This window comes from Rhinolophus sinicus, linkage group LG02, assembly GCF_036562045.2.
Source record: "Rhinolophus sinicus isolate RSC01 linkage group LG02, ASM3656204v1, whole genome shotgun sequence".
Classification (NCBI taxonomy): Eukaryota; Metazoa; Chordata; class Mammalia; order Chiroptera; family Rhinolophidae; genus Rhinolophus; species Rhinolophus sinicus.
Genome location: NC_133752.1, coordinates 29,678,329 through 29,700,646, shown reverse-complemented (window position 1 = coordinate 29,700,646; position 22,318 = coordinate 29,678,329). Strand labels below are relative to the sequence as shown.

Genomic DNA, 22,318 nt, shown 5'->3' with positions numbered 1-22,318 from the left:
TTTATCCTAACCTGTCATTGGAGGCTGACCTTTATGGACGACATCACAGTCACATGCTCTGTGGTTGTGTTCAGCCAAAGCGTGTGACCAGTGAGATACCTGGAGGACAGGAGTAGAAAGGCCGCCTAGTGTTCTGACGGGATTAGAGACCTATGAGGTAACCAAAGCACCCATTCTATCACTATATAACTTTAGGACTGGCTTTTTTCTCTCAGTATTAATTCTGTAGAGATTCTCCCTCCTCACGTTTTAGATGTATTGTCTTAAGTATTTCCTCTGCATACATTGAGCACCACATCAGACAGTACAATAATTTTTAGATCCTATGATGAGAAGAATAATGACTCCTCCTCCAAATATGTCCACATCCTAATCCCCAGAACCAGTGAATATGTTAGGTTACAAGGCAAAGGGGAATTACGGTTGCAAATGGAATTAAAGTTGCTAATCAGCTGACCTTAAAATTGAGAGATTATGTTAGATTATTGAGGTTGAGCCCAATGTAGTCATAGGATCCTTAAAGGTGGAAGAGGGAGGCAGAAGAGAGAATTAGAGTGTGAGAAGGACTTGGCCAACATTATCAGCTTTGAAGATGGGAGGAAGGGAGCGAAGAGCCAAGTGGCCTCTAGATGCTGGGAAACACAAGGATATCAATTCTCCCCTAGAGTCTCCAGAAGGAATGCAGTCCTGATGGCATCTTGATGCTAGCCCAATGAGATTAATTTTGAACTTCTGAACTTAAGAATTGTAAGATAATAAATTTGTATTGTTTTAGTCATTATGTTTGTGGTTATTTGTTACAGCAGCAATAGGAAACTAATACAAACTATCAAACATGATTTAAAAAACACCAAGGTAAAGAACAGTCTATTGTATTTATCCCTATTTTACCAATTCCATTGTTCTTTCTTCTTTCTGAAGTCCTAAACCTGCTTTCATCATTTCCTTTAGAGAATTTCCTTTAGTCATTCTTTAAATGTAGATCTGCTGGTGACAAATTCTCCTAGTTTTCCAGCTAAAATATGTCTGCGATTGTTGCACACACAAAAATAGGAGAAGAAAGGGGGAGAGAGAGAGTGAGTAGGAGAGAGAGAGAGAGAGAGAGAGAGAGAGAGAGAGGAAGAAGAAGAAGGAAGGAAAGGAAAGGAAAAGAAATAAAAAGAAAATAATTTTTAGGCAGAAAGATGGTAAAAGAAATTATTTCTGTTACAGATATGTTGTTAGAAAATTATGAAGAAAAGACTAAAAATGATATTTTACAGAAAACAAAAGATCTCAATTAAGTCACCAAACAATTGCCCATAGATTACAAGAGATTTCTAATACCATCAAAGATCATTTGATGTATAATTTGAAAAATTACAAGTATTTAGCTTTAGATGAATCGTGATATGAAATATTGTCTGTTAATACTTAGTATTTTATGTTTCTCAAAGGACTTACAAAATTATAAAGCAGTATCAAATCAGAGGGGGGAAAACTGAATTTGAGTGCAGATTTTTATAGCCATCAAAGAATTTCAGCTAGTTTCTTTTCAAATGTGTTTCTAAAAATCCAGATTTATTGGAATTTTAAAAAGGAGACTGCTGTTTCCCTTCCTGCTTTATTCCACTGTGTGGATATATTAAAAATATTTGTGCTCAGTTTTCTGAAGCAGACTCTATGAAAAGACTTACGGGTACAGTTGTTTAAAAGTTATGTGGTATATATGCACAAATACTATGAGTTATTGCCAACTTGTGGAATTGTTGAAAGAAACAGAAGACAATGATTTTAGTGATTTTTGTCAGTGCTTGTTGCCAGTGCTCATTGATAGAATCAAAGAAGGGTTTTGAAACTATACTGTTAAGTCCAATTCAAGATTTTCTGGAAACAGGAGAAATTCTTGCTAAATGTTCAATAATCAAACACAGAAAACAATGGTGCAATTTACATTTTCTCACAGATATCAAACTACACATGAACAAACTAAATTGAAAATGCCAAAAAAAGGTTATTTTTACCTAGCCAGACAGGTACAAGAATTTATGTTGAAATTGAAACTCTTCATAATTCAAATCAATAACAATAATGTTACACATTTTTCTAACATGTATCAAAGTGCAGGCAAGTCTAACCATAATAGCATTATATAATTTGATTGCAAAAAGAAAAAACAAGAAAAAATTTGAAGACTGCTTTGTTAATCTTGGTATATTTAGAATTGCTTTTCAAATTATTCAATACCCTTTTGAACTCAATGTTAATATTAAGTTGACACAACAGTTAGTAAATTTACTTAACATGAATTAATATAGTTTTGAAACTGATATGCTTCTGCTTGCAGGTCAAATCAATTCTTCTAAAACAATGAATCAGTTTTGTCACCATGGATGCAAGTACTAAAGAAAAATATTTTTTAGAACTTAATATATTTATTGGAAAAATTTAAGTATGTTTGGGATAACTGGGCATGTAAGTCTACTTTTCATGAAATATATAGATATCTTTCCAATGAAAATTTATTAAAGAAATTGGGATGTGCTATTAAGTGTAAAACACACAACAGATTTTAAATACTAGGGGTGCCAAAAAATTGTGTACACATGACTTGTATTCATCTTTTGTTATCAGTATATATTGAGTATTACAATTTTGTTTTTTCACCTTTCTTAAAATGAGTATACATTGCTTTGGCACCCTTTGTGCTTAGTATAAAAAAATTTTAAATATCTCATTAATGATTTTCTTTTTGGATTACATATTGAAATGCTAATATTTTGGTATATTGTGTAAACTAATTTCATCTGGGGTTTGTTTTTTTTTTTTTTTTCATTTTTTAATGTGATTGATGGAGTATTTTAAATCCACACGTGGTTCACATTATATTTATAGTGGACAGCATTGATCTAGATATAAATCCCTTGTTAGCTTTTAATGCTGCTGCTATTTCCTCCGTTTTTGGTATCCTTAGTTGAACAAAAAAAGCCTTAATACTGATGTAGTTAAATCATCAATTTTTCATTTATTATTTGTGATTTTATGGTTTATTAAATTTCTCAAAAATATTCTTCATTTTCTTCTACTGGCTCTGTATTTTTAACTTTCTCACTTAAGTTTTTTAACCCATGTACAGTCCATCTTCATATAGTATAAGGCAAACGTCCAGCTGTTTCTCCAAGTAATGAGCCCGTTTTCCTAATGCCAAACAAGGCACTTTTCTCATTTTTTTTGTGGTACCACATTTATCATGTATCAAATTCCCATATACACACAGATCTATTTCTGAGCTCTCTATCTGTTCCATTGGTCTGTCCTTATACCAGAACAATACTGTTTTTTTGCTTTGTAATATTCCTTAATAACTAATAGTTTGAATCACTCCTCATTCCTATGCTGATATAGTTATAAACATCCCACCAAAAGAGTTTCTATATTTAATATGTCAGCTAAAAACATTCCATCCAAACAGTTTTCCATATTTTCTCTTTACTTTATGTTACCAGCTACAGGTTTGGGCCTTTTAAGTATTATTCATATACTGCCATTGGAACTCCCTTTGACTGCCTGTTCTCTAAGGAGGTTGCTCTCAGTGAGTCTTAGAACCATTATTAAGTAAAAATCTGCCTGTTCATTTTAGACAGTTATCTGGCCTTAATAGCTGAATAGTTTGGATAATACATGAATCATGTAACCAGGAACCCAGTAAAATAACTCTCTCACTATAAGACTTGCATCGGGGCTTGACCAATAATGAATGGCTATGGATCTTTAGGGGCATCCTCCAGACTCCACAGCCGCAGTGTGGCTACCAGCTGTTTACACTGTGATTCCAAAGGTCAGTGAAAACAATCTACAACAATCACGTAAATTCAAAATTATTTCATTCACTGATTCTGCAGAATGGAGCAGCCAGGGCTCAATGATTCCTAATAGAGAATCTTCCAAATGCTGGAAACTGGAGTTTAAAAGACAAATAAAATGCATTTTATTTATACCTTTCTTCTTTCTGCAGAGAGATCTTAAATAAGATAAAGTGAACAAAATAAGCTTCCCCTCAAGGATTTCACCATCTAGCAAGGAAAATATATGTCAAAACTGTTGCCATAATACAAAGGAAAAGTATTACAATACACAGATCTCTAACAAAGTAAGGAAAAATGAATACATAAAGGGAAGAGATGAAAGTATCACATTTGATCTGGGGATTAAAAAATAAATTGCTTATTGTGGTTTATTTTTGTCTGAATCTTTATGGTAGATATGAAGTTAGATTTTTTTTTAAAAAAATGTTTTTTCCTGCTGTATTTGGTAGGGTATAGGGGTTAAGGAGGAAAATTGTGGCAGGGTAAGGGCATGAGATACATAAAGAGAAAAAAGAGGGAAGGAAGGAAGAGGAAAGAACATGGGGACAATTTTTAGTGTTGGGATAAGTTTGTTAAATACGTTGTTGAATCTTACCCTTAAGGAGTCTAGGACAAGTAGAAGCAATGGTTTGAGAACTGGTACAATGCTGAAAAATGGGTATAGGGCATAAGCATGGTGGATAGGGAGGGAAATGTGGGTGAACGGCAAAGGCTTTAAGGATTTTTAAATTCTTTGGAGGAGAACACACACACACACACACACACACACACACACACACACAGTCTAGACAAAGCAGAAAGCGCCTCCGGATTCATGGCTTCATGGCAGTCCCTATTCTGAGTTCACTTCAGTTTAACTAAATATTTGTTAGATACATACTCTGTGTGCTATACCTGTACTTAGGAAGGCTAGAAAGATAAGACACAGTCCCCACCCTGATATAACTCACAATCCTGTATGCGCGGAGGGAGAAATAAGTACATTATACTGTTAATATAAGTTTGAAGATAACACATGGCAAGAAGAGGTAAAACTAAAGTATAAGAGAAAGAATTTGAAGGAGCACTTGCATCTTGTGGATTGGAAAAGGTTAGAAGACATTAGCGATACTTCAAGGTATTTGAAGTACACCTTGAGGCATTGATAGGATTTCCAAAGACAGAAGTAATTCAGGAAGGAACAGCATAAACAACAGCACAGAGCTGGGGAATGTAGCATACGTCCAGGAGGACAATTTGTGATCTTATTAGGAGGATCTTGAATGCCAGACTAAGGAATCTGTGTTTAATTGTAGATACTGGGAATTCCTTAAGGTTTCTGAATGAGAGTTACATGGTTAAAAACAGTGTTTTAAAGAAAATGAGTTTGTCAGAGTTTTGGAGGACCTTGCTGCTCAAAGGCTGGTCAAGAACCAGCACCATGAGCTTCACCTGGGAGCTTACTGGAAATGCAAAATCTCAGGCCCCACCCCTCCGCCTCCCCCAGCTCCCTGAGCCACTGATTCTAAACCTACAGATCTGTGTGTTCACCAAACTTGGAGAAGCACCTGTATGGAACATGGTGGAAGAGGGAGATTAGACTTTAGGAGACCAGTTGGAGGGCTAGGCCAAAAAGAGATGAACAAAGATGGTGGCATTAGAGACACCAAGGCCAATGACGTTGGCCAGAAAGGGAACAGTCATGAGTGACACAGAGCTTTCAGGCTGGAGGGTGATGATGTATTTTTGCCTCACTCATCTTCCCAATAGACGAATCCTCTTCCCTTATTCATTAAAGTCATTGTTTTCTTCTAATACATTTTCTTCCATTTGTTCCTTCTGTTCATTAGCAAGCACTGCTTCTGCTTGTGCGCATACACCATAAACCAAATCAGAAATTTTCTTGAGCCTCGTTCTTCAGGGTTGTGGATTGTAACTACTGCTGTGCCACGTGCTGGAATAAAGAAATCACATAAAGAAATTAGAGGGGAGAAAGAAGAAAGGTGAAAATATCTTCCCTTGTATTAGGGTTTTCCTTCCTTCTGAGTTTAACACAAATCAAACAGGTGTGCACTCAAAGTGTGCAAGTGTGTCTTCATCAGCTTTTAATCATCAGCTTCAAGAAATTTCAGATCTCTCAGAAAGGGGGAAAAATAAACAGCTGAGCAGTGTGACTCATTTACACTTCAAATATACTTTGAATTGGTTATTCCTCAATTAATCAAATAGCTGGTGTATCCCTAAAGTAGTATAAAGTGACACGCTGTGTGAAATCAATTTTTCTTCCCAAAATCATTAAATCCAGTAGCCTGTGACTACATCCCTGCTAATTCTGGTACCAGTCCTTTCATCCTCCATTAACTTTGGCACGCCTAACAGGCTGTCAAGAATAATTTCCCAGGACGTAAATAATTCAGAAATTAAAAATTAATAAATAATAACAGAGAACTACTGGGAAATAGGCTAGGTCAATTAGTGCACTCTGCATTCTGTTTCTTCACAGCGGGGGGGGAAGGGGGAGAGCCACATTCGTTACTTGAATCTTTCCTTCGATTCTGAGGTCTGATTTACAGCTCTTCATTACTAGATCCAGTCAGACACAATTACCTCCATCACTATCTCAGTTCCTAACTTCAAAGAAGCGAACATTTTCTTGTCTGCTTCTTTTCTCCTTGCAGCAGGCTCAGCTTGACATCCCTGGAATTTCTTCCACGCAGACTAATTAATAAGTCTTCGACTTATCATATTCACTTCTCTTCTTTGATGTGCTACCTTAGTCAATCATGCTATTTAATTAGAATTTCAATGATAACTTTACTTATCTTGTGGCTAGATATAAATTAAAATAACAGGATTTTAATTCTCTTTTGCATGGGGTTATGACATTTTGGAAGAAAAACTTTCAACACAAACATAATATTATGTAATTTCTATGTAGGGGTGGAGGAGCATTCTGCAAAATTCTTTTCCTCTTGCTACAAAATAGGATTGCTATTCAGCAAACAATAATGGAAATCCACTGGATTTTCCTATAGCATCATCTCACCAAGTCCTTTACAGAAATAAAAAGTTTTGATTTGCATAAATAATTAGAACAAGGCCCAGGCCATGTTGCCAGCAAAGGCAGTAGCTATGTTTTGAAGAAAAAAGTATCTCCAGAAAGTCGAAGCTTTGATATATCAACCCTTTTAACTCTTTTTGCTCTTTTCTGTCAATCCATGCTCTTTTCCATTTTGGTAAATTCCATAGTGGTTTTTTTTAGACTTCTTCCAAAAAATACCACAAGGAAATAAAAAAGGTTCTCCCAAGAACACAGCAAAACTAGTAAAACACAGGCTGTGACAGTGATGTGCAGAATTGGTTAAGAAGGGAGAGCAGAAAGCTTTCTAGAAAACAACACTAATGCCAATCTTTATTAAGCTCCTACTGTTTGCCTCAGTCACAAGCTTTACCTCCATTAATTCTAGCCTATCCCTAATATAGGACTATTGTCCCCACGTTACAGATAAGGAGAGAGTCTCAGCAAGGTTAACTTACGTTCCTAAGGTCACAAAGGTGACACATGAAGAGAAAGAACAAGAGAAGACATGAGAAGAAGAGGTTAAACCTTTGAGCACAGCATTTAAAGCCTTCCATGGTCTGGCTTCAAACTGTTTGCCATACTCATGTTCTTTCTGCTCTATTACATAAACTTATCCAACATGCATCTGCAGACAGTAATTCACCACCAGATTTCAGAATAATATATACTTTATTAATACATTGTTGATGACTGCTTTAATCTTTATAGACATTGGCTGAAATGTTGTCATTGTAGTTATAAATAGTAACCTCAATCATCATAACTATATTATTTTTTAGAACTAAAAAGACTTTTAATTTCATGTTTATTATCAGTACATCAATAGAGAATATTTTATAATGATTAGTGACATGTGGATACCAAGATTTTTCAAACACCGAGTGCCAATATTTTCTGGTAAGTAATTTTTCCAAAACAAAATAACCAATATAACTCAATTTCAGGAGCTAGTGATACCATCAGCATAATGCACCCAAAATTACAAAAATGGCCGTACTTAAAAATCATGCACATAAAATTTTTCCAGTGTAAAGTCTCCTCAAAAACTTCATGATAACATTAAACTACAAAATTCACTCTAGAAATGTAGGGAGTTATTTTTCAAATTCTGCCTAAGATTTTTTTTTTTTAAATATTAAAAAATATGGTAAGGAGTGTGTTGAGAGAGGTGTAGAAAAGGGAGCTTCCAGTTGATGGGTTCAACATGCCTGAAAATACTTCGGTAATGTAGTGGAAAGACTTCAAGAGCAAGAATATATTATAAATAAAAGTCTTTCCACAAGATAAATGCACGAGCAGTCTTGTATCAATTGCACCAACAGGAGAGATGTTCAAGAAGACATCTCTCCTGTTGGTGCAATTGATACAAGACTGCTCTTATTTATAGACTCTTCTGTAAGATTTGGCTACTTCCAATGATTCATTTTTTACCAGAAAGAGTCCATGTACCTTTCTAAAACCCCATCCACTCTATAATTTAGATATCCAATTTTCAGAATGTGTTCAATATTCACTACTCCACCTGCCATTAAGTCCCAGCAGAATTATGTTGCTATTATATTTCAGTTGATTGAGATATTCTGTATTCAAGGCAACATCATGTTTGTTAAATACATGCATTTGTTCTCCTTTAAGTCCTTTGAGCACCCCATTGTCATCAAAATCCATGAAGTCAGACACTACTTTGACACTTGGATAATAAACACCAGCTTGATGAATAATCTCTATTTCATCACTGATACCAGCCAAAAGTATGAATACAGGAATACCGTCCGTGTTGGAGCTTACCAAAGGAATTCTCATATCCTTCCTTGAACATAATGCCAGATTCTGCCACAATTTCTTTAAGTTTAGCTTTTGGTAAAAAAGTCTGCTCAACAAAGCAAACAATGTGATTTAGTGTACCACTCTACCACGTAAGGGTACTTCTCTTCCACGGTAAGAACAGGATCAATTTCAATAGCATATTTTTCCTTTACTTGCAGTAACTTTTATTCACATTCCTCTGAAACCAACTTACAGTTGTCAATGACATTATGACATGTTGTGCATCGTTTCCCTTCATAGGAAAATCTACTCAGTGTCATATCAAAATCTGTTATCTGAAGCTTGACAGCTCCTCCTTTGATAAGACCACAGGTAATTTGTTCTACTCTTGTAGGCTTCTTGATGTGAATTGAAATTTTCTGGAATTCTAGTGTCATTTTCACATATACAGCAGAATCTTGATTAATTATTTCCTGGTTATCCAATCTTCCTTAAGGTACTCTTCGTTCTTCTGTCCTTGAATTTGTCCTAGAACAAGAGCGTAGGTGGCACGCAATATCCAGAGATGCAAGGTGTGGATGTAAGCATCTCAGTGATCTTGGTCTTCCACCCCATCTTCCTCTTCAAGGTGAGTATGTACTGGGCCAGAACCACCCCTGCCACCAGGGAGCACATGCTGCCATTCACTACCTCACCCACCCTGACTACTGCCACATAGTCCATGGATGGAGCCTCATGCGCCTCCTGGGCTGAAAAGAAGCCATAAATACATTATTTTCAAATAACAAACACAAACAGAAAATCGTATACTATTCTACAAGGTCTGATAATTAAGTTTTACAATACAAGTTTTAGAATAAGAAATGAAGCTGTTTTCACATTTTCTTGTACTATTTTTCCCCAGGAATAAAATGATTCGCTTTTTTGTTTGTTGCTTAAAAAAGAAAAGTTACTAACAAGAGGAAAATCAATGACAATTACACACAATTATTCTATCTTTGATCTCTCAATCTTTCCTCTCGTCTATTCTCAATAACAATGCCCAGTAAGACTACAAACAGAAGTATAGTGACCAATAGAAACAGTTCATTAGTAAAACATGAAACCACTGCAGTAATGCCATTTTGAAGCCAACCTTTTAGGATTTAATACAGTTGTTCTTTAACAATAGAACTTGGTTCATTTGCTACTTAAGACATGGTTATTTAAACTAAAGTTAATTGGTTTCCTCACTCCCCTTTAGGGCTTTACGCTTAGAACATTTCTATTAGAAAAAATCTAATTTGTCTCAAATTCCTATTTCTAAATATTAGAATGGTTAAAATGCTCTGATATTTTAACTCTTTATAGCAAAAATTCTCTCTAAACTACAGCTCAAACTGGCAAATCAATTAAAGATGCAGGTGACACATTTAGGAAAGGGCTCAATAGTAGTTCAGGAGAAGACGGAGCTTCAGTGGAAGGTGAGCAAGCAACCCATCTCTGCCAGGGCCACTCAGAAGTTGAGAAAAGTTGGGCCACTCTTGGTACTTTTCTTGAGGTTTCTAGTATAAACTTAAACATGAAAACATATTTTAAATGTTTATATTGAACCAAGTAATGCTTTTAAGATACAAAACGCAGTGTAACATAATTGAGCTATTCACAAATAATCACAGGATTAATACAATGCGTTAATTCATGGAACCCTACAAGCTATGACACCTACTCCTGGAACAAAGTGTACAAGTTCTACAAGGAAAGTCTTCCAATCTATTTCCTGTATTTCAATGACTGTAAATATAACCTCATCTAGAAATAATGTTAAAATTCTTAACTTCAAGTTCTTCTTGAATAGGAGGCTCAATTTCAAATGTTCCCTCTCAGTATTCCTTGATAGGCTCCAATCTCATTCATTCACTTCAACATTTTTTTTTTTCCTTTTTTTAGTGCTTACTATGTGCCAGGCAGTACTGTAGGCATTAAAAATATATCAGTAAAAATAATTTTTTGAAAGGACAAAAATCCCTATCTTCTGGAGAATACTTCTAATGGAGATAAACAACATATAATAAACGTGATAAATAGATAGTATATTAGAAAGTGGTAAGTGCACGTTAGAAAATAGAACAGGGAGTGGGGGACTAGGAGTCCCGATGAAGGATAGAATGTGCAATTTAAATGGGATAGTTAGGATAGACCTCATTGAAAAAGTGACCTTGAGCAAAGAAGCATAGAAAGTGAGAGTAAGCCATGCAGATATCTAGGGAACACCTAATTCCTTTGTGCAAGGTAGAAAAGGTGCCACACCCACCCCCAAATATTATTGACTACAGTAATTGATCTGAGGAGAAAATTTAAATTATCATCTCAATAGAAACCGAAAAGGAAATTAATAAATTCAACACACATTCCTAACATGGTAAAAAAATTAATAGTTACCAATGGCTATTTTTTTATTGAGTTATACATGACATACCACATTATAATAACAGTTTCAGGCATACAACATAATGATTCAATATTTGTGTACATTGTGAAATGATCACCACAGTAAGTCTACTTAGCATCCATTACCATACATAGTTACATAATTCTTTTCCTGGAGATGACATCTTTAAGATTTATTCTCTTAGCAACTTTCAAATATGCAACACAATATTAATTATAGTCACCATGCTGTACATTACATCCCCATGACTTATTTATAAATGGAATTTTGTACCTTTTGACCCCCTTCACCCATTCCCCTCACCTCTGGCAACCACTGATGTGTTCTCAATATCTGAGCTCAGTTTTTTAGATTTCACATGTAAGTGAGGTCATACGGTATTTGTCTTTCTCTGTCTGACTTATTTCACTCAGCATAATGCTGTCAGGGTCCATTCATGTTGTTGCAAATGGCAAGATTTTATTCTTTTTTATGGCTGAATATATATAGTATATCACAATTGTTTTATCCATTCATCCATCAATGGACTTAGGTGGTTTCCATAACTTGGCTATTGTAAATAATGATGCATGAACATGGGGGTGCATATATCTTTTTGAATTTGTTTTCATTTTCTTTGAATAAATACAGCAGGTCCTCAAATAATGTCATCTGTTCAACATCATTTCATTATACTGTTGATGAGATGCTGTAGGAATTTAACTCTTATTCATATCAATTAGTCTAGGTAAAATTGGTTTTGTTATGCATTGTTTCATTGTAGTTCTAATAACCTATTGACAACATTAAGCGAAGACTTACTGTACCTAGAAGTGGAATTGCTGGGTCATAAGGTAGTTCAATTTTTAATTTTTTGAGAAACCTCCATACTGTTTTGCATAGTGGCTGCACCAATTTACATTCCCACCACAACTGTACAAAGGTTCCATTTTTTCTACACCCTCACCAACACTGTTATTTCTTTTTGATAATAGCTATTGTAACAGGTGAAAGGTGATATCTCATTGTGGTTTTGATTCGCATTTCCCTGGTGACTATTTTTTCATGTACCTGTGGACTATTTGTATGTCTTCTTTGGAAAAATGTCTATTCAGATCCTCTGCCCATTTTTCAATTGGACTGTTTACTTTTTTACTATTGAATTGTATGAGTTCTTTATATGTTTTGGACATTGACCCTTTATCAGACATATGATTTGCAAATATTTTCTCCCATTTAGTAGCTGGCCTTTTCATTTTCTTGACAGTTTCCTTTGCTGTGCAGAGGCTTTAGTTTGATATAGTCCTACTTGTTTAGTTTTGCTTTTGTTGCCTTTGCTTTGGTGTCAAATCCAAAAAATTATTGCCAAGACTGATATCAAGATGCTTACTGCCTATGTTTTTTTTGAGGAGTTTCATGGTCAGCTCTTACATTCAATTCTTTAATCCACTTTGAGTTAATCTTTGTGTATGGTGCAAGATAGTGGTCCAGTTTCATTCTTTTGTATGTTGTTGTCCAGTTTTCCCAACATCATTTACTGAAGAGACTGCCCTTTCCCTATTCTATATAATTGGCTCCTTTGTAGTAAATTAAGTGACCGTTTTTGCATGGGTTTATTCCTGGGCTTTCTACTCTGTTCCATTGATCTTTATGTCTATTGTTATGCCAATACTATTTTGATTACTATAGCTTTGTAATACAGTTTAAAATCAGGAACTGTGATGCCTCCAGCTTTATTCTTCTTTCTCAAGATCGTTTTGGTTATTCGGGGTCTTTTGTGGTTTCATACAAATTTTAGAGTTGTTTGTTCTATTTTTGTGAAAAATAAGGGTTGCAATTTTTACAGGGATTGCACTCGATCTGTAGACTGCATTGGGTAGTGTGGATATTTTAACAATATTAATTCTTCTAATCCATATCATGAACTGTCTTTTCATTATCTATGTCTTCTTCAATTTCTTTCATCAGTCTTATAGTTTTCAGTGTACCAGTTACCCTTTTCTTAACACATGACTTAGTGGAGAAACACTGGATGCATTTCTGCTATTCAGGAACAAGACAGAGATGCCCATTAGCTACACTATTATTTAATATTGAGTTTGAAGTACCAGCCAATGTAATTTGACAAGAGACATAAGAAATAGAAAGGAAGAGGTAATATATCTGGAAATTCCCCCAAAATTAATAAAAAATTAAATATCAATAATAAAAGAATGCAGTATGGTACCAGGATACAAATTAATGAACAAAAATTAATAGCCTTCAATAAAAAGAAAACAGTTAAATGAAGTACTGGAAAAGAGCAACAAAACAGATAAAATACCTACAAACGAACTTAATAAGAAATGTACAAAACGTATATGAATAAGACTTTTTAAATGGACATGAATAAATAGAAGGATATCACATGTTCTTGGATGGGATGACTCAACATGATGAAGAGGTGAATTCTCCCCAAGTTAATATATAAATTTAACGCAAAAAAAAAAAAAAGCCAAGTTTTTGTTTGGAAATAAACAAGCTGATTTGAAAATTTGTATGTGAGTAGATAAGCAAATCCTAAAATTATTTTTAATTATTCATATAAAATATCCTGAAATCTATAAAAAGCAATCAGGCACACAAGGAGACAGAGAGTAATCAGACAATAGAAATATCAGACAATAGAAAGGCATACTTGAGGAATTCAGATAATGGAGTCATTAGTCACAAAATAGCAAAATAAGTATGCTAAATATACTGAAACACTCAAGGAAATAAAAGTCAAAATTGAAAATTTTAGCATAGTATGGGAAGGATAAAAAGAGAAACAAATGGAAAGCTTAGAACTGAAAAATACAATAACTGAGGGAGGTGTATCCATTGGTTGTGTTTAATGGTACATTAAATACACTGAAGAAAGAATTAATAAACTAGAAGACAGGTCAGAAAACAAAATAAAGTATGGAAAATATTAAAGAAAGGGTGGGAAACTATGGTGGCTTTAAAATACAATTCTAAAATCACTGACTCTATCCAACAAGAGGTGAGGACATATGTCCACCAAAAATGTGGTAGAAATGATGCTATATGACTTCCAAGGCTAGATCATAAAGGGCCATGTAGCTTCCGCTGATTCTCTTAGAATGCTTGTTTTCTAGATGCTCCCTCTTGAGTAACTTCCTCTCAGAACCCAGCTACCATGTGTGAGAAGTCCACACCCCATAGAGAGGTCATGTATAGAGAGGCTCTGTTTAACAATCTTAGGCTGAGCCTAGTCTTCAAGGTATCCCAACCCAGGCACTAGGTTAAAAAAACACTCAGATGAATCCAGCTTCTAGCTGTTTAAGTCACCCCTAGTTGAGGCATTAGTCATCATATAGCAAATACAAACCATTCCTACTTGGCCATGTAAATATTCCTTATGCATGAAATCCATGAGCATAATAAAACAGTTGTTATTTTATGCCACTGAGTTTGAGACAGTTTGTTATACAGCAACTAATAACCAGAAGACACACTTAGAGATACAGTGCTAAGAATACAGTGTGTTACTGGAGACCCAGATGAAAAGAAGAGAATGGGGCAGAAGCAATATTTAAACAGATAATGGCTGAGAATTTTCTAAAACTCATGAAAGATATCAAGATACAGATATGAAAGACCCTAAGAACCCCACAGAATAAATAAAAAGAACACTTAAGCATATCATAGTAAAATTAATGGAAACTAAACCTAAAGAGAAAATATTGCAAAAGACAGACAGGGGGGGGGAAAAAAAAAAAAGACAAATTCCTTTTATACAGTGGTATTTTCAAAGTATTGAAATGAAAAAATAACCACCAACCCTGAATGCTATATTTAGCATAGCAGAAACTGTTGGTGTCTCATATCACATTCCTTCAGCCCAATTCTAATGTTGGATTCATTGGTGGTCAACTGATTGGTAACCTTAATCACATCTTCAAAATCCCTTTTGTCATGTAATATAACATAATTACAAGAGTATCTGCATGGGACAGCGTCATGGGGCATCTTAGAATTCTTAGCCTTCTGCCTATCACACATACTCTATGACCCATCAATTCCACTTCTAGGTACTCCTACATACCCAACTGAAATGTGTACATTATCTTCATCAAAATACGTATTCTACAATGTTCATAGCAATGTTAGTCATAATAGCCAAAATTTGGAAACTACCCAGCATCCCTCAAGAGAATAGTGCTTTGTTTGCTCAATGGAACTCTACATAGCAGTAAGAGTAAAAAATAATGTAAATGTATCTTACAAACATAAGGTTCAGCAAAAAAAGGCCAAATACGAAGAATACTTTTCATTTATGAAAAGTACAAAAATTAACAAAACTGATCTATGGATAGAAGTCAGAATAGTGGTTAGTCTTGGAAAACGGGGAAGAGAACGGAAGGAGGCACAAAAGTAGGCCATTTGGAGCGCTGATAATATTGTGTGTTGATCTAGGTGTGTTAAATTTGTGAAAATTTATTGTGTCATGACCTAGGTGTGTTCAACTTGAGCTGTATATGTATTCTATGTGTGAGGATTTTAAATTACTTCTCCAAATGAATCTTAGAAAATCCAAAAGAATCTTCACACAAACTACTAGAAATAATAGAAGAATTTTATCAAGATGGTTGAAAGTAAAATTAATATACAATTGCATTTCTACGTACCAGCAACAAAAACTAGAATAGTTTTTAAGTACAAATATAAATAAAAATATATAGTTTTAAACATCATTCACAATAGAATCAGAAAACGTCAGGTACCTAGAAGTTAACCTAACAGAAGGCATGCAAATCACTATAGAAAAATTATAAAACTTTATTAAGAGATATTAAAAAGCACTTAAATGTATGGAGAGATATGCTGTATTCACACTTAAGAAAACTTCGCATCATAAAAGCATCAATTCTCTAATTGATCCATAGATCCAATGCAAATGCCAACAAAATTCAGATTAGCTGACTCTAAAATGTAGCTGGAAGAGAAAAAGGTCAAGAATTGCCCTTTTGAACAAAGAAGGAAAGGTAGTGCATATTTGCCCTTCCGGCAGTTGGAATTTACTGAAGAATTCAGAGTGTGGAACCAATAAACAAAAAAACAAAGTGACCAGTGAGATAGAATAGAGAACCAGAAACAGACCCATACACGCATGTAACCTTGGTATATGGCAGAAATAACATCAGATTGGCAGAGAAAGGAGAGACTGACTATTCAGTAAATGAAGCTGGAAAAAAATGTAAGGTTGTGCATATGGAAAGAAAGAAAATTATATCCCTAACTCACTCTATACACAAAAATCAACTCTACGTGAGTCAATAACAAGACTTTAAGTCATTAGAAAATATAGGTGAATATCTTATAGACCTTAGATTAGAAAAGAACATTATAAACAAGATGCAAAAAGCACAACTCAAGAAAGATAAATTTGACCTCATTAAAATTAGTAACTTATGAAAAAATCAAATAAATGAATTTTAAACCTCAAAGTTTCCCAGTCCAAACCAGAAAAAAAGCATGAGGTAGGTTCATCTTATTTCAAGTTCACAAAAGTTTATAAAATATTTAGTAAGTGCACACAGAAATTAGTGAACAGAGAACTAAAAGAGAGAAAGATTAATAAAAACAAATGAGGTTTTCGAAATGTTTAATAAGATCGCCACATCTCTGGAAAGATAGATCAAGAAAAAACGCAAATACAGATTGAAAGAGAAGTAGAAGTAAAGTCAAATTATAAAATGGGGTTAAGAATAGGGGCAACCTGTAATAGTGAGACCGCTGTTCTTATTCACTGGGGTGGAGGGGAACACAGAAACATAGGTAAACTACCCTACAGTGTATTAAGGGCTCCCATCTCCTATTGCTGTACTCATCTACCCAGCAAAGTCTCTCTAGAAATAGAATATATTGCAAGTAAATGCATTCACTTCAAAATCACATTTGCCTCTCTATCCCAGCCTCCTTCTCCATGCCTGGTACAGAGATGAAAGGGATTCCAGAGGACAAAAGTAGAGGACTGGGAAGGAGAGAAGTAACCCACAGCTAGGTCAGAGGAGAAGCAGCTATTTGACAGTCAGTAAAGTCAAGCATATAACCAGAGCCTTCCATTTGGTGTGGTGACAAAGATGGCAGTGATGTGAAGCATGAAGGAGTTAAAAAGCCTCACCGGGCATCTGCCCTGTCACTTGCCTGCTTTCTCACCTCAATAGTGTCACTGGAAAACCTGGAAGGAAACTTGAGTGACTATTAGGATGCTCTTTTCAAATCTTCTCTTTTGGGTCAATATAGCTGGCTCACAGAGAGCGGCCTCCTTCACTGGACATTGCTCTCAGCTTCAGGAAACCACCTCACTCCTGGTCTGGGGAGAGCCAGGCCAAGGAATGACTGATGAGGGAGTACAAAGACCTGGCTCCCTTGCCTGTATGGGGCAGCTATGAAAAGCCATCCTAACTCCAGACCTCCCTGTTGGAACAGCTGAGGCCTCAGGTGCAAACACTTTGTGGGTTCTCATCCTACCTTCACTTCCTTAAAGAGCACCCCCCAATATACCAGTGTGCAACTCTCCCTCAGTATGTTTCCAGGGAGCCTAATCTAAGATAAAAGTTTAAAGGATCTTTTTAGCATTCTTCCTTAGAGCCCAAGCAAAGTGTTCTTTCCTTCTCTGAGGTCATGAACCCTTTTGACAATATAATGAAAACTAAGGACCCTCAGAAAAATATACATGGGCACTTAATGTAAACTTTTATATACTATCTTATTTTATTTATTTACTTATTTATTTATAATTTTTCATTTATAGTTGACATCCAATATTATTTTATATTAGATTCAGGTGTACAACATAGTGGTTAGATATTTATATAATTTACGAAATGTTCCCCCAGGTAAGTCTAGTAACCACCTGGCACCATCCACAGTTACTACAATATTATTGGCTATATCCCCTATGCTGTATTTTACATCTCCGTGACTATTTTGTAACTACTAATTTGTACATTGCTATACTATTTTAGAGAAGTTTTTTTCTTCCTCTCATCTTTAAGGCCCACCTCAAACTTTACCACCCAGGTGAAGCCTCAACTACCTCTTAGCACCTAATCAGAAGATTAGCCACTATTTGCTGAGCACATAGTCTCTACAAAACACTGTGCAAAGTGCTTTAACTTCATGATGCCTTTGATCATGACAACTCGGAAGGGTAGTTACTAATATCTTTCTTTTGGAAATTGAAGGACTTTCCCAAAGTAACAGAGATAGTAATTAGTAGGTACTGGATTAAAGTCCCAATTTGTAAAGCTTGTGCTTTGAATGGCAAGGAAAAAGAAAAGAAGGTTAAAGACAGTAACCCCTGAAAGATGATCTATTTCGTGTCAGAATTGAGATTTAAACCCAGGTCTAACCCCAAAGCTGGCGCTCTTTAGCTTAAATGTGTCGGAGCCCCCGTAAGAACGAACAAAGTTGATTTTGTCCCACTTCTGCCCTTTGCAGCTTCTTTTTCATTGGCATTTGTTTCTACAGCAACCCCCAAAACTTCTTACCTTGTCATTGTTGTGGCGTGCTGAGGCGCATCCCCACCCACGGAGGGGCGGCATGTCGGCTGCCGTACAACGTGGCGGCGCTATGCAAACCCGGCCACATAGGAGAGCTGCGTGATTGCCGTACAATATGGCGGCGCTCTCGCCACCACGCCTCTGGTTGCGTAACTTCCTATCCTGCGCAGTCGGTTTGACCCTTAAAGGCGCAAGCGCTTTCCTTTTCCTCTTCCGGGGACGGTGGCTACAGGTATGGATTCTTCTCCTGCTGTCTATCGCTACTTCTTTTACAATCGGCCGCCATCCGGGAAGTTGCGGGAGCCCGGATCTCTCAAGCTCAGTCTTTTGATCTGGAGTGGGGGTAAGGGCTCAGGAGGAAGGCTGGTGATGAGCAAGTCCCCGGCTTTTAGCTTCAGACACCCTCGATCCGAACTTCTCCGGAGCCGTGAGTGGTTGGAGATACCACCCGGTGCTTTGCCACCTTTGAAGTCCGATGTATGGAGACAAACGAGTTGTGGTCCGGCTAGTTGAGACTCTGGCAAATCGCGGAGCATTTTCATATTTTACGCCCATATTTAACACCGCTCCTGTCGATGTTCTCTGGCCTTGGGAGGGCGGACGACCGGCATGTTCAGGTCGTTTCAAAATGTTCCCTTTCCCAAGCAATAGCAAGGAAGGTAAACATGTGTTAATAGGGAGTTTTCTGTCGTGGCTTTGGAGATGCAAACGCAAGTGGCTGATTGTATGACTCGTAGTGGCCTTCCGTGTCGGTTTTGGTGTCTGACAGTTCTGTTTTAGTGTAACGTTAGTGAGGAGCGTGTAACAATAAATCCAGGCAGTTTTCAAATAACATGCAGTGATGAAGTGGTTAACGAAATTTGGGATAAAAAAACGCGATTGATTCAAGTGTCACTTGTTTTCATGTTAGTTTACGTAGTTCACTGAAAAACTAACTTCATATACATATCTGTGTAACCTATTTGCTAAGTAATACCAAAATTAGTATTAAATGGCCCTCTAAGACCCAGGTGCTGCTTTCGGACAAGATACTGAGCATCAACTGTGTGCCAGGCTGAATATGTAGTTTTAAAACACGGAACACTTGTATAAGATAACCTTAATTAAGGATATTATGCATAAGAATAAATATGGATAACAAATTATGTGATACTGTCTTGTTTTAAGGTTCGAATTATATCTGCAATGCAATTTTATTCCATTCTTAATGTAGGCATTCAGAATGGTCCAGCGTTTGACATACCGTAGGAGGCTGTCCTACAATACAGCTTCTAACAAAACGAGGCTGTAAGTATTTCTAAAATTTTAAAATACATGTTGTCATTTACTCTGCAAAATGCTGAGCTGTTGCCTATTCTCTCATATCTTAGGTCCCGAACCCCTGGTAATAGAATTGTTTACCTGTATACCAAGAAGGTTGGGAAAGCACCAAAATCTGCATGTGGCGTGTGCCCAGGCCGACTCCGTGGAGTAAGTGATCCTTTTGCTATGAATAACATAACAAGGGTTGAACTTTTGAGCATTAATTCCTTGGTAAGGGAATGAGTAAAGGAGAGATCACCAGTAGGAGAGTTAAGAATTTCTACGCATCCATAATCCAAACCTGTCAAGCATACAGACTTTCTTTTAAAGCCAATAAGACAAACACAGTGAGATGCCTTACAGATAAATCAGTACACCACTTCCCTTTGTAACCTAGTTTAATGTTTGCACTTACCACCTATAAAAAAATTGAACACAATTTGTTAAAGTATCATAAAATGATCTCATCGGTTTTTTATGCAGGTTCGTGCTGTGAGACCTAAAGTTCTGATGAGGTTGTCTAAAACGAAAAAACATGTCAGCAGGGCCTATGGTGGATCCATGTGTGCTAAATGTGTCCGTGACAGGTAAATACAACTCTTAAATGGGCTTTCTTAAACAAGTGTGTGTGTCTGTGTCTATTACACTGCATGCTAATCATTAGAAGACTGGTGAAAAAATAATTTGTTTAAACAAAAGTTGCATACTTCAGCATCCTTCCTAGACTAGGGATAATTGGTGCAATACTAACTAATAACTGATATTAGATCAAAATAATTCAGTTAGGATTTGGGGCCATCTTTATGCTAGCTGCAGAAATTAAAATGACCTTGGTTTTTTAGGGGAGGCAGGTGAGAAACTTAGTTGTTTGGACAATTAGGTGGAGAGTGGGAGGTCTTAAAAGTAGGAACAAAACTATAGCTCTAGTGGAATAGTAGGAGGTGATAGACAAGAAAGCGGAAAGTCACATCACGAAGGACAGATTTTTGGGTTGATCTTAAAAATGGAAATTGATGAGTTTGGGCAGGGTGGGGAAACCTTTGGCAGAGCACCAATCGGTGGGACAGGTTTCTGTGTGAATTAAATGACTGCTTTATCTCTGGAGGTAACTTGGATTTAACAAATGGCAGTACCTGCTGTTTGCCAGGTCCTATACACGGTAATAATGGTGATCGATAAAAATTCACTGCTTTCTAAACGGAGGTTCAAAGTACAGAAATTGCAACTCCTTCCAAATGTAGTTTTTGTAAAAACCCTGTAAAATAGGTATGAAATTACTCCTGTGCCTTGCCACAAGGTAACCTGGCCCAAGATCTCAAAGTTAGCGTGTTTCCCCAAAAATAAGACCGGGTCTTATATTAAAGTTTGCTCCAAAAGACGCATTAGGGCTTATGTTCAGGGGATGTCATCCTGAAAAGTCATGCTAGGGCTTATTTTCCAGTTAGGTTTTATTTTTGGGGAAACACACTAGTAAATAGTAGAGTTGGCCCCCAAACAGTCAGGCTCTAGAATCCTTGCTGGTGATGAAGTACCCCTTGCTAATGTCTTTAACTCCTTTCATTTTGGTTCCCAGCATGTAACTCCTTTCTGTGTTTTTACTGGAAATTTTTCATAATGTTAAAATATTCTAAGATGTTTTACAAATCATGTCATTAGTCCTGGATCCTAATAATGAAATGCAGTTCAGTGAAAGCTGCCATAGTGGCAGAGAGACTAGTCTTCTGTGGGGGTGAGTTTTCTGGTTCATCGTGACTCAGACGAGAGGGGCAGGTACTACTACTGGCACAGAATTGAATTGTCCTACTTTAAGTGCCAGTGTAGGAAGGAGACCTTAGGCTGAAAAGGTCTGTCCATAATAGTTTCAGTTTTTAAGTTTTTAGTCTATACTTGTGGGTTTTATTTATTTTCTTGGGTATCTTCCCTGATAGATTTGCTCAGTTCTTTTATGGTACTTTCTTGCCTTTGTTAAATCAATGTTGTTTGGGGTTTTTTTAAACTATTTTCATTTAATATTTTCCTTTCTAGGATCAAGCGTGCTTTCCTTATCGAGGAGCAGAAAATCGTTGTGAAAGTTTTGAAGGCACAAGCACAGAGTCAGAAAGCTAAATAAAAAAATGAAGCTTTTTTTGAGTAATAAAAATAATTAAAAGGCTTGTTCTGCTGTAATTTGTTGGTATACAGGTTTGGTTTCTATGTGTTATCTGGGGACCCTGTGATTTTTAGTTGATTGCTTTTTCTAAATGACAGTAGTGGGAGGTTTGTGATTGCTAGAATTTTTTGATGGCAGCTCTAGAAGATGACAGCTTGAGAAGAGTGGCTCTTGTACCCGAATGTTTCTTCTAATGCCACTTGGGTCATTTTCGTAGTATCTCCTTCAGCA

At 36.2% G+C, this 22,318-nt stretch overlaps 1 protein-coding gene, 1 long non-coding RNA gene and 1 pseudogene across 3 annotated transcripts; 1 reads left to right on the top strand and 2 right to left on the bottom strand.

Moving 5' to 3' along the window:
• Nucleotides 1-4,266: 4,266 nt before the first annotated feature.
• Nucleotides 4,267-18,759, bottom strand: LOC109452753 (uncharacterized). The gene is made up of 2 exons (XR_012493085.1): nucleotides 18,625-18,759; nucleotides 4,267-5,778 (listed from the first exon to the last, which is right to left on the bottom strand). It is a non-coding gene; the product is annotated as an uncharacterized LOC109452753 (long non-coding RNA).
• LOC109452752 (cytosolic 5'-nucleotidase 3A) lies at nucleotides 7,557-9,193 on the bottom strand (annotated as a pseudogene).
• An 88-nt stretch (nucleotides 18,760-18,847) lies between the features above and the next one.
• Nucleotides 18,848-22,091, top strand: RPL34 (ribosomal protein L34). Of its 2 annotated transcripts, none has more exons than XM_019741996.2 (5): nucleotides 18,848-18,868; nucleotides 19,850-19,923; nucleotides 20,007-20,106; nucleotides 20,422-20,525; nucleotides 21,964-22,091. In XM_019741996.2, the coding sequence occupies exons 2-5, from the start codon at nucleotides 19,859-19,861 to the stop codon at nucleotides 22,046-22,048; spliced, it is 354 nt and encodes a 117-aa protein (XP_019597555.1). In that variant the 5' UTR covers nucleotides 18,848-18,868; nucleotides 19,850-19,858; the 3' UTR covers nucleotides 22,049-22,091. The 2 variants fall into 2 exon arrangements, with proteins under 2 accessions (XP_019597555.1, XP_019597554.1); XM_019741995.2 differs by having other exon boundaries at nucleotides 18,849-18,979.
• Nucleotides 22,092-22,318: the final 227 nt, after the last annotated feature.

Bases quoted from the DNA above. Each gene is read 5' to 3' on its own strand.
- RPL34 (XM_019741996.2), top strand. From the start codon at position 19,859: ATGGTCCAGCGTTTGACATACCGTAGGAGGCTGTCCTACAATACAGCT. The intron at 19,924-20,006 runs GTAAGTATTTCT...CTCATATCTTAG, and splicing joins GCTTCTAACAAAACGAGGCT to GTCCCGAACCCCTGGTAATA. The intron at 20,526-21,963 runs GTAAATACAACT...TTTCCTTTCTAG, and splicing joins GCTAAATGTGTCCGTGACAG to GATCAAGCGTGCTTTCCTTA.